Source organism: Polyodon spathula, chromosome 60 (assembly GCF_017654505.1).
Source record: "Polyodon spathula isolate WHYD16114869_AA chromosome 60, ASM1765450v1, whole genome shotgun sequence".
NCBI lineage: Eukaryota > Metazoa > Chordata > Actinopteri > Acipenseriformes > Polyodontidae > Polyodon > Polyodon spathula.
The window spans coordinates 1,144,801-1,157,359 of record NC_054593.1 but is presented as its reverse complement, the minus strand read 5'-3'; the positions used below and the strand labels follow the sequence as shown (position 1 = coordinate 1,157,359).

The window sequence follows — 12,559 nt, the reverse complement described above, 5'->3', positions numbered from 1 at the left end:
ATTACTCTCTCTCTCTCTCTCTCTCTCTCTCTCTCTCTCTCTCTCTCTCTCTCTCTCTCTCTCTCTCTCTCTCTCTCTCTCTCTCTCTCTCTCTCTCAGCTGTTAGAATGAACCTACCTCTCACTGACACCCGCACCTCTGTAGAGTCACCAGAGTAAAGGGAGGAGTTCCACCACGCTTTGCACTTGTAGGACCCCTCGTCTCTCTTTGAAACACGATCCACACTTAGCTATGTGCCAGGCCGGGACTGTAACTCTTTATTATCTTTATAAAAGACAATCCTTGTAGCTGTATAACTCCAGACACGACATCTCAGAGTCAGAGTGTCTCCCTCAATCACAGGTTGGGGGAGAATTTGTATGGTCACCCATTGATCTGAAAAGACAGAAAGAGTTCAAATCAGCAGTGGTTAAGAGACGGGTCAGGATTGAGGAGTCTGCAGGATCACCCATTGATTTGAGATGACAGACAGAGTTCAGATGAACAGGGCAGAGAGACGGGGCAGGATTGAGGAGTCTGCAGTTTAACACAAAAAGCATGTTTGTAATGCTTTTTTATCTCTAATTTATTGTGTGTGCGTGTGTGCGCGCATGTGTGTTCGTGTGCGCGTGTGTGTGTCTTTGTGTGTGTGTGCATCTGTGTGTGTGTGTGTGTGTGTGCGTGTGCGTGTACGTGTTTGTCTGTGTGGGCAGGTATTACTATCAATGTGGGGATAAAATTTGAGAACATGTCCCCACAAAGATAATAACTCCTGAAAAAAACAACGTTGTGGGGACGTCCCCACTTTGTAAAACACCTTTTTAAGAATTAAATATGCCTTTAAAGAAAACTAAAAGTGCCAAAATATTTAGTTTGTTGTCGCCTTTCACCCTGTGTGGAGTTTTGTCTGATTGGAGTTAGAAATAGTAAATAAAAATATAATGACAGTCAATGAGAAGTCCCCACAAGTATAAGAATACAAACATGTGTGTGTTTGTGTGTCTGTGCGTGTGTTTGTGTGTGTGCGTGTGCATAAGTCTGTATGTGTGTGTGTAGGGGGAGAAGGGGGGAATTCTAGTCTAAAGCCCCTTTCACACTGGCATGCTCTACCCAGGTCAGAACCTGCCTGGGTCAGGACCCGGTGTCATGTGGGTCGAGTACGTGAAAGCAGGGTTGACCTGGGTGACAGATGCAAGTCCACACAATGCACGGAACATTGCCCTGGAAGCAGCTTGTTACAGACGCTTCCATCCAAGCTTCTATGGATTAAATCGTCAGCCAAATGTTGATTAGAGCAAATGTTTCTGAATCTCTGCTGCAATCTGGCTCATGCTGTGTATCAATCCACACAATAATGGCTAAACAGAAACGTTCCTTGTGGAACTGTTTGTTATTACGTCAGCTCATGAACGGCAGTCATGCATTTTGTCTCGTCAATCTGGGATCGACCCAGGTATGTGGTTTCACACTGTGCTGGATTGTGACCTGGGCAGCCAGGTCCTGGGTCCAGACCTGGGTAGATGTGTCAGTGTGAAAGGGGCTTTAGAGTCAGAGACCTAGGTTTGCTATTCAGTCACTGTGAGCAGCAACAATTCATACTGACTGGAGATCCAGAGACAACTTTACTCAAATCAGCAAGCCAATCATTACATTACAATACCCTCTCAGCCAATCCGAGTGCAAGATTATTCAACAGCATGTCTGAATATTATCTATAATGTAAATGACATACCTGACACAGTTAGGTTGACAACATTACTGCGCTCCTGTCCTGATGCAGACTCACACCAGTACAATCCACTGTGGGAATATAGAGCGGTACTGATTGAGCAGCTGTCCTCATATCTACTTCTGTATTTATCACTGCACCCTGCCTCTTCACATCCATCTCTGTACTGTCTAAACCTCCAGCCAGCAGAGCCCCCCTCCACCTCACAGCTCAGGGTGACTGTCTCTCCTGGGAATATCTGTGTCCAGGCAGGCTGAAGGGTCAGGACAGCCTTGGGACAGCCCTCTGAAACAGAAAACAGGATAGGATTAGGACACATTCCCTTACAATCAGATAGGAAACTGCAAGAGGAGAGAGATTCCAGTCCCCCAGCAGCATCTCTACAGTGACACAGTAGGACTAGCAAATTATCGTAGCAGCTGAGTTAATAAACTCACCAGATACAGTTAATATCACTTTATCACTGATCTGTGAGTAGAGTGGCTCATCTCCTCTTTGTCCTCGACACCAGTACTGGCCCTGGTCAGATACAGCAGCTGCAGTGATGGTGTAGCTGTCATCAGTTATACTGCGGCCAGCAGTCTGGGGCACTGGACTGTCCTCACTGTCTTTGAACCAGAGATATTTCCAGCCAGTAGAACCCCCCTGAACCCCACACCTCAGAGTGACTTCCTCCCTGGTGAATATCTCTGGGAGTGGAGGCTCCAGGGTGAGTGTAGTCTGCGGCAGCTCTGGAGAAACAGAGAAGATGACAGAATTAGGATCTCTATTGCAGAGAGAGAGAGAGAGAGAGAGAGAGAGAGAGAGAGAGAGAGAGAGAGAGAGAGAGATACTGTTAACGTGCAGTATCAATGGAGCCACCGGCATATGACAATTCAACAGAGGGGTGAAATTACTGACAAATGTAAAACATTTCTCAAATTGGTAGAAATGTTGATTATATTCTGTAACTATATTACATATTCTCAGTATGATCGTGTTACTTGTATGGTCCTTAAAGGGTTACTAAGCTTACAAGAAAAGCCTGTTTCAATATCTTCATACGAAAAGAAGTAAAATTAAATGGTCATTCAAATGTACTTGATATATTTCCATGCCAAGGATAGAATTGCTGTGTTTTTGTACTTCGCATTTGGGTGAGTTTCGAGGGAGGGCTGAAGACAGCCAGCTATATAAAGCTAGCCAGCAGAGGAGGTTGTTTTTTATGTTGATGTTTCTTTGCCTGAAGCTAGAGAAAATGTAAGCCTATTACGTGCTGAATATGTGCTGAATATGTGTAATTTCATTGTTAATTTCAAAAAAAGATTTGTGTAACAAAATGAAAGGTGACTGTTGAGATTGTAAGCTAACGAAAAGTCATTTCTATACTAACACGTCAAAACACTTTTAATTAACCCTATATGTAAATCCTCTATAAATGATATTTACATTTCTCTCTCTTTTTACTCTTGCTGATATCCAACAAACTTCAGCTATTAATGGAACTATCCTTGTGTTTCGAGTGACCACCAGTCCCCCAGTTGGGCAGGACAGTCCCTAAATGTAAAGATCAACTTCCGTTCCTGGACTAAATGCCTCCTAAACACAGTGCAATGTTACAGTTTAGCACCACAGTCAAACCATAGCATATCCATTTGGAGCAAAGCCCCGCCCCTGCGGCATAATTTTGCAATGCCTTACACAGCCCCTGAATGACTGACACATTGGATGGCCAAACTAAGACATAAAACTATTTAATCCCACTATCATGTGACTTTTTACACTCACGTCACATGATACCCAACAGCCTGACACTGATCTGCTTTGGGGTCAGCAAACAAAATAATATTTGTAGAATATTTTAATTTCAGTAGCTGACTCTAAAAGTTGAAGTGACACTGACAGTGATGTGTCGGTAAAGAAAGGAGTGCCCTATAGGCCAACTCTGCCAAAGAACAAAAGTAAGCAACTGTGCAAATTCAGAGAAGAATGGGGATAACAGTCATACACGTGGAGTAGGAAAAGTGCAGATCATTCAACAAGAGTTACGTTGTTAAGAAGCATTCAAACATCATATGCACCTCCCCTCTTCCCCTTAAAAAGACAGGTGTCCCCTTCTTGCATTTTGAAAAGCTGGTCACCGTGCCTGTGTTGTGTCTATCACTGTGTACCTATTTTAAACACCTTGATTTCCTTCAACCTAAATAATATTTAAACTGGAGACTCCTCAACTGTTCAAAGCAAAGTTAATTGTGAAAAAAATTGTTGATAAGAGGTTAAAATAATATGATGGAAATGGTTAACTTCTAATGGATAGCTGCTGTATTGGAACTGTATTGAGAGCAGTGTACAGACTGGAAATCATTAAGAGAATGAATGGATAGCTGCTGTATTGAGAGCAGTGTACTGACTGGTGATCATTAAGAGAATATAACTCAGATAAAACAAACATATGTTAAGTGTATTTTGTCTTTCAAGTAGTAAAATGAGTCCTAATTTAATATTAAACATCTGTGGTATTAAGATGAGCCAGTGTTAATATCAATTGAATAGGCCGCACAGTCTAGAAGCTAGTGATTGTTATCATTAATGTGGCTGGACGCTAGAAATGAGGTTACATCAATGTCAGGGTCAGACGCATGTTTAGCAGACATGGTTTATATATGTTTAGCAGACATGGTTTATATATGTTTAGCAGACATGGTTTATATATAACTGCAACTACAAAGACACTACTGTACCTGAAATGGTTTCTGAGAGATGAGAATTCAAGACACTGTGTTTAACAAAACCTACTCAACACAATGTGCACTGAAAGACCACATTGTTGGTGTTTGTTTGTTGTTTCTTTTTGTATTTGTGGAATGAATTTGTTTTGCTTCCTTTGCTTTTTTTATTATGTTTTTTACTGGTGGCTAAATGAGGGAGGCTGCACTTGCGATTCTTCAAAACAACCTAAACACTTTGTGTAAACCCAGACAGAAACATTGAAATATACCCTCCTCTATTTTAATATTAATTAGAGCATTTGCATTGGAAGGATCATTTTCTTCCCGTATCTTGTATTTGATTTTATCATGTTTAGCTGGAGAGAACATGACAGTGAATTAAAGATCATTGTGAAGCAGAAGCAGAGATCAGGTCTGCTCTGCCAGAGAGAAGTCTGACTCTCATAGACTGACAGGCTTAAAGCACAATATCAATATTAATAATAATGATTGCACAAACCTGGATCACCCACTAACCAGGATTACACTATATCAAGATTTATATTGGATTCATCTTGTACAAATATTTAAATTGTAATCCTTATTTAAATTAATCTGGGGTAAAATAACCAGGATTAAAATATAATCCAATTTCTCCAGTATATTTTCTTGGTGAAATACAAAAAAAAGCTTTATGCTTAGAAGAATATAATCATAGTACTATCAGAACTCTGATATCAATTTCAGAATGTAAAATAAAATAAATGACAAATTTGATTAGAATAAGTAAACTGTCAACAGTTTTGACAGCAGTTTCTTTGACATGAGTTGAAATTTAACATTACAAAATGACATCACCAGTAGGTGGCAGCAAAGCACACAAGAATGAAATTCTGAACCTGTTTGTGTGCATTGAAGAGAGATGGACATTTGACTATTGAACTGTCTTATAAAGTTCTTATTTTCAAACAGACAAAGAAAAGAAGATGTGGTCCCTTTTATTGGACTAACTAAATAATAATTATTCACAAGCTTTCAAGAACTCAAATGTCTCGTCTTCTTAAGAGACCTTTGAGTTCTTGAAAGCTTGTGAATAATTATTATTTAGTTAGTCCAATAAAAGGTATCACATCTCCTCTTGTTCTATCATCTCGGGACTAATACGGCTACCATTTCACCTATCAATGACTATTTTCAAATATAAATCTATTCAAATAGGTCTTCATATTATAACATGTTGCATGAAAGAGGTATTACTGCAAACTCGAGACCAGAACTGAGACAAGCTCTGAGAGCCCTTGAGCCTCTTCACTGGGGGATGTGTTCACTCTTGAGCCCCTTCACTGGGGATGTGAGAGCCCCTGAGCCCCTTCACTGGGGACTGTGAGAGCCCCTGAGCCCCTTCACTGGGGACTGTGAGAGCCCCTGAGCCTCTTCACTGGGGATGTGTTCACTCTTGAGCCCCTTCACTGGGAGATGTGTTCACACTGGCACCCCTTCACTGGGGGATGTGTTCACACTGGAGCCCCTTCACTGGGGGCTGTGAGAGCCCTGGAGCCCCTTCACTGGGGGCTGTGAGAGCCCTGGAGCCCCTTCACTTGGGGATGTGTTCACACTGGAGCCCCTTCACTGGGGGCTGTGAGAGCCCTGGAGCCCCTTCACTGGGGGATGTGTTCACACTGGATCCCCTTCACTGGGGGCTGTGGGAGACCTGGAGCCCCTTCACTGGGGGATGTGTTCACTCTCGAGCCCCTTCACTGGGGGATGTGTTCACGCTGCTATTCCTACTGTATCACAAGCAGTGCAGGCCCTGTTGTGATACAGTAGGAACAGCAGCAGTGTGACCCATTGCAGGCTCTGCTTGTGATACAGTAGGAATAGCAGCAGTGTGATCCATTGCAGGCTCTGCTTGTGATACAGTAGGAATAGCAGCAGTGTGACCCATTGCAGGCTCTGCTTGTGATACAGTAGGAATAGCAGCAGTGTGACCCATTGCAGGCCCTGCTTGTGATACAGTAGGAACAGCAGCAGTGTGACCCATTGCAGGCTGTGCTTGTGATACAGTAGGAATAGCAGCAGTGTGATCCATTGCAGGCTCTGCTTGTGATACAGTAGGAATAGCAGCAGTGTGACCCATTGCAGGCTCTGCTTGTGATACAGTAGGAATAGCAGCAGTGTGACCCATTGCAGGCTCTGCTTGTGATACAGTAGGAATAGCAGCAGTGTGATCCATTGCAGGCTCTGCTTGTGATACAGTAGGAATAGCAGCAGTGTGACCCATTGCAGGCTCTGCTTGTGATACAGTAGGAATAGCAGCAGTGTGACCCATTGCAGGCTCTGCTTGTGATACAGTAGGAATAGCAGCAGTGTGACCCATTGCAGGCCCTGCTTGTGATACAGTAGGAATAGCAGCAGTGTGACCCATTGCAGGCTCTGCTTGTGTGTTTGGCTTGAAAGGAATTCATGAGGAATCTCTCTCAATATGCTAATAACCCTGAACACAAACATATAAAGTGTAGGTCTGTGGTCAATCAGGGATCAATTTGTGCTATTTACAGTAGCAGCTGAGTTATTAAACTCACCAATTTCTCAAACGAGCTTCATGTTTTTCCCTCATGAATTGTAAATCTTGTTTTTAAACTGTGTTCATATTGTAAACTGTTCTCTTACCTTCATACTGTCTGGAGCAGCTCACTACAGTCAACACTGAAACACAAGAGAGACAATCAGGGACTAGACTCTTATAAAAGCAGTACAGTCATGTTGCTGTTTGCAATTCTTTTACCATTGTTATCCCATGCTCATCAGTTATATGTGTATATCATATTAGAATTCATTATTCTTAAGTTATTATTTTCAAAAACAGACACATCTGAGAAGCTGGATAGGGTATTTGATCAGAAATATAAAACAGGTATTTAGGCAGACATGGGTAGGTATATTCACTGATAAGGAATTCACAACAGTATAGGGGCTGTTTTAAGGCAGAGAATATTGTGCCACGTCAACTGACTAGAGGGACAAGGGGTCATAAATTCCATCATTAGAAAGGTATGTGCTGACAAGTGTAAGGATTGTGGTGTTGGTTGCTCTCTCTTCATCTTGCGGTTCTGCAGGCTGGAATGGGTGTGTATGTGTTGAAGTGTTTATGTATATCCATTGCTATAGCACCACTGGACCATGACGGTGGATGTCTCTTGTGTCCTCTGGAAAGACCTGCATGTTTTATGTCTTACCTGATGACGGCAGTCTGCAGTTGCTTGTGTTTTGGGAATGGCGAGTGTGGGATAATAACCCTAATGCCACATTTCCTTTTTTTTGTGGCGATGAGTTTGACCCTAACGCTGCATTAACGTAGTTTTTTTGCAATTAATATATATGGGACCCCCTGAAAAACATATATCCTCTGACTCTGCAGAGAATCCTTGGAGGTGCTGCCTCCTGGACCGGGCCATGCCCCCAGAGGACGGAAAGGTTCATAACCTGGAAAGAAGCAAGGAAAGAGAGTCCTTGGGCCCAATCTTCGATCTTCGCGCAATCCACTCACTAAATTTGCGTCTCGCCAAAAAATAGTGCTTTGGCACAAAATGAGAGATATTCCAAAATAGCACAAAGCAGTTGCGAGACATTGGAATATAGCAGTTTTTTGAGCAATTTACAAATCTGTTTGTGCCTCCAAAACCGTCTGAGCATTCACTGTCAATATAGCAACTGCACACAACAGCCAAGCAAGAATGCAGAATGATGGGCAGTCATCATTAGTAATGGCATTACCCCGACAAGCTGCTATCATTGGTGTTGCCACGGTATGTACCGATATGACAGCAGACGAGACCACACAATATATCGTGCACACATACATACGGACCATTCAAATACACAATGGACTCCATAGCTAGGCGCCGAGTTTTCAAATTAATATACTGATAACACCACTGTTTTATTAAATACAGACAGTATTGTATCACAAGGAAATACTATATAGGTTTCTTTAAAGGCCTGCTGGTCCAACATAGCTGTATGTTTTTGAAGTAAAATTATTTTTAAAAAGTCTTTGGATACTGTCTGTTTTTTTTTTTATGAGTAAACATCAATCAGGCATTGAAATGCGTTATGTTATTCATTCTACTCACCCATTTGAACATCATGATTAAACTATTGTACGCTTGTACTATTGTATGCAACTCCAGAGAGGACTGTTACTCTGACACTATTTGAGCCAGCGGTGAGCAGTTACTGGAACTAGCGCATCGCAATTATCGCGCAGATATTGGTATATTTAGACGAATTAGGGCTTTTGCCTAATTCAAATTTGATTGCGCTATGTGCATACTGAATATCCACCTAGAATACATTTCCATCACATGTTTCTATTTACCGATGCATTACAATATGCTAATAGGACCGTATTAAAGGAACAGAACAGGCATCTGACCACACTCAACCCGAAACCGACCCAACTCGAGCAAGCACATCTTTTTTTGGACCCGACCCAACCTGACTCAATTCAGAGATCTCAAATTCTTAACTGCAAGGCATGAGATCAGTAAATCAAACACATACACAACCAATAAATACAAAAACAAACAACTAAGGTTTTAACATTGTGTAATGCACAACCAATTACACTTTTCATTCTTTCAGTGCCTTTCTATTTACCAAACCAAAAAAGCAACATATCACACTCGCACACTAGTCTATCCATCGCATTGGACAAATGAAGAAAAGCTACACATCAATGTGGTTAATCAAAAAGTCCATGTACGACTATAACTTGTCTAGAGGCAATAGGCATTGTATAATATTAATTTAAAATTGTATTGCAGACATGTTGCACTTGAGTTTAAAGATAGCGAGGTCAATTGTGTTGTAGGAATTTTATGTTTTAATATATTAAAACAGTAAATACAATTTTATTCATGTATTTATTATTTAAAAGTCCACTAGATGCTGCTTAACTTTGCAACAGTGTCTTACCCACCTGACTTCTCTTTGTGATCGTTGCTGTCAACAACATGCAGTCTGAATAAAAAAAAAAAGCGATTGCTGTCCTTTTCTCATCACTTTCTCCTGAGTAGATCAATAGGCGGGCACTGCGTGTCTTAAAATGCATTTGATTGGCTATTGCTAAGAAGCATTGCTTCTCTTAACCAATAGGATTTCAGTGCCATACAAACTGATATATTTAGAGTGGGTGATTGACACCTCCGCAGCAGTGTACTTTCTCAGTGTCCTGAAGCTAGATGAGTGCTCTGTGCTTCCTGCTAAGGCACGTTCTTGTATAAAATCTGATGACAACTGGTAACCCTACATAACCCGACCCAAACATGTTTGTATTAAAATTACACCCGACCCGTACCAACCCCGACACTTATAGTTGGGTCCTGTGGGGTTCGGGTCAGGTTGCAGGGCTCTAGTGTGCGGGACAGAGGTGAGCGCATGTTTCCACACTCGTCTGTTGGGCATGGGAATACGTTATAAATGTCACTATGATATGAACATATTCTCTCTCACATACATACATACACACACACACACACACACATACATCATTTTTTTTTTTTTCGGAATACTGGTATCCAGAATACAGACAGATTCATTCGGAATACCCTGTTTACATGTCTTGAATAGCTATTTAAATTTCCTACTATTCTGAATACAACTGGAATTCTACCTGCATGTAAACGCAGTGACTGGTGATTAAAATAGAGCCATGTAGTCTACTTACCAAGGAGGAATGCATTCGGGATATGTCCAGACTCAAATGCACTGCAGAGTTTGAACGGATACCAGATGTACGCATTGTGGGCCCCCGGGTACTGTTCCAGGACACTGATAGTGTGACCTGTTGCATCACAGACAACCTGCATAGTAAGGGAGTAGTAACCCAGGTCCCGCAAGGACCGCACCCGTGAAGACAAAGAAAAGACAGCATGCCAATGAGCAACAAAAAACAGTGAAGGACAAAGAGAGATATGGTTAGTAAGACAGGCTATGTGCAACCCTCCACTCGGTGGAGAGGAAAAAAACCCTGTTAGGAGGAAACCTCTAGTGGTCCTGGCGGGAAGGGTGCCCCCACTCCGGGAATACTAGCAATTGATTGGTGAGCTGCTGAGATGTCTAGGAAGAGAACGAATGTAGGAGTGGACTGCTGCTGATGACCAGTGACCCATAGTTTTTATAAGGTGATGACTAAAATGTACTTTTGCTGCTGATGGAGCTGCACCAATCCTGAATGAGTGTGGATGAGCGTTTATTTTAGATAATTGAATAAATTGTCCTTGACGAAGCTGGTCAGTCTTGGCTGAGCGAAGAAACATAATGAAATGATTATCAGGAATTATTGAATGATCACAAGAACAAATACCTATGGCTGGGAAACTGGATAGTGATGGTTCTGTGCACTTCTTAGAAATCTGAAGAAAGCTGACAGGCACATAGCTTCCATCACCAGGTCGTCAAATGGGCTGAAACATCCTGAATGCAAAATTGAAATTAATTGGGAAAGGACATCTGTAGATATGGTGTGGCAGAGCCAAGCTCTGCCCTTTTTAAATTGGCAGGGATGGGGTTAATTTCCCCTACCTGCCTGGGTTTATTATGTTCAGGAGGCTGGGGTTGATTAGTTGATTAGGTTAATTAACGAACAATCAGCGCCCAGCCACCTGACATAAAAGGAGGCCTCTGCTTCTCATTGAGGAGGAGGGAGCTGAGGAAGCAGGTTGGTGTTTGTGGTTGTTTTGTGATTTTTGAATTTGGATAAATCCAGTGAAGGCATTGCCCAGCCTGGAAACCTTACTTTTGTAAGTTTTGTTTTTATCTTTCTATTTGTGTTTAAAGATCTTTATTTTGCCCTTGTGCACTTTATTTTTGTGTTTATAATAAAATTGTTACTTTTTTGAACTGCAGACTGTCTCTGGGCCTCTATCCACTCACCAGCCTGCCACATATGGGTAGTCTGGATGCAGATGATGGGGGAAGGCTCTTGGAATTTCAGTGTGAGGCACATTGTAGCGTAGGAGGACCTGGTAGATGGAGAAAGGGCTGATGACATGCATTCTCTTGCAGATGAGAGTAAATTGGAGAGTAGTGGATTTATTTGAATATGAGATGGTGGAACTGGGGAACCTTCTAATCTCTAGGGAGATGAGATAACAATCATCCTAGGTGTTTGTTAATACAGGATCAATCAGCGTTTTGCTACTATCATGTCTGCTTGGAATGGAAAAGGTGAACTCACATTCGAAGATTTGGGTTTCACAATTCCGGTAATTCTCCTAATAGTGGAACTCTTAACTCATAATCAAGACAGATTTCAGTCTCGTACCACGCCTCTCACCATGGATTAATGTTGTAGTATTTGAGAGGATGAGTGGACATACTAGATGGGAATTAGCCTTGACTGTGGAAATGGCTGCCATGATCCGAGTATGGAGGAAAGCTGGAAGATTGGAAGCTCTGGAGGAAGATTTCTTGCTTCTGAAAGATGTTACTTGAGAATCCAGGAATTTTTGCAGTTGAGGCAAGAGCGAGAAGGCGCAATGTGAATGCCTTGTGAATAATGCCAATTACAAAATTGAACTGGCCGAAGGGAGATAACGGGTTGCGTATTGAGATTGATTTTGATATTTGGAAGTTGTTAATGAGCTGATGAATGCATTCCAGGATTGTCGAGTGGGAGGCTGGCTCCAGATTTGACAGTGTATCCAGGTGATTCCGAGGAATTCTAATCGGGCTGATGGTTCTCTAGAGGGTGGGATGGCTACGGAAGAGAACAGGGATTGTAAATTGAAGATTGCTTGAGTGAGGGGGTCCAAAGGTGGGCATATAAGGAGAAAGTTGTCTTCCCCACAGATCCCAAACAGGTGGTGGAGGGAAGGATGAATGGGCATGATTTAAGTGAGTCTAAAATATCCACTTTTTACAAGCCAGGTGGCGTGGCCTGCTTCTTTGATGGATTTAATAGCTTCAGAAGCTGTAATGTAATGAAGGGAGAATTGATTGTGGGGAATTAGGGCATTGAGACTGGAGTGGAACTGCTAGAAGATCGATGATTAGGTGTTTTTCCCCTATATTTTGCGGGTAGCTATTCCAATGGGGCTAATTCTGAAGCTGGGGAATGGAGCTGGGAAAGAATTCTTTGTCCAACTCAACTTGGATTAGA

The 12,559-nt window shown here is 42.0% G+C and overlaps 1 protein-coding gene across 1 annotated transcript; it reads right to left on the bottom strand.

The window, feature by feature from the left end:
* Positions 1-363: 363 nt before the first annotated feature.
* On the bottom strand, positions 364-11,404 carry LOC121307889. The gene is made up of 6 exons (XM_041240206.1): positions 11,332-11,404; positions 7,807-7,878; positions 7,066-7,101; positions 2,146-2,439; positions 1,854-1,993; positions 364-375 (listed from the first exon to the last, which is right to left on the bottom strand). The coding sequence occupies exons 1-6, from the start codon at positions 11,402-11,404 to the stop codon at positions 364-366; spliced, it is 627 nt and encodes a 208-aa protein (XP_041096140.1).
* Between the last annotated feature and the right edge of the window lie 1,155 nt (positions 11,405-12,559).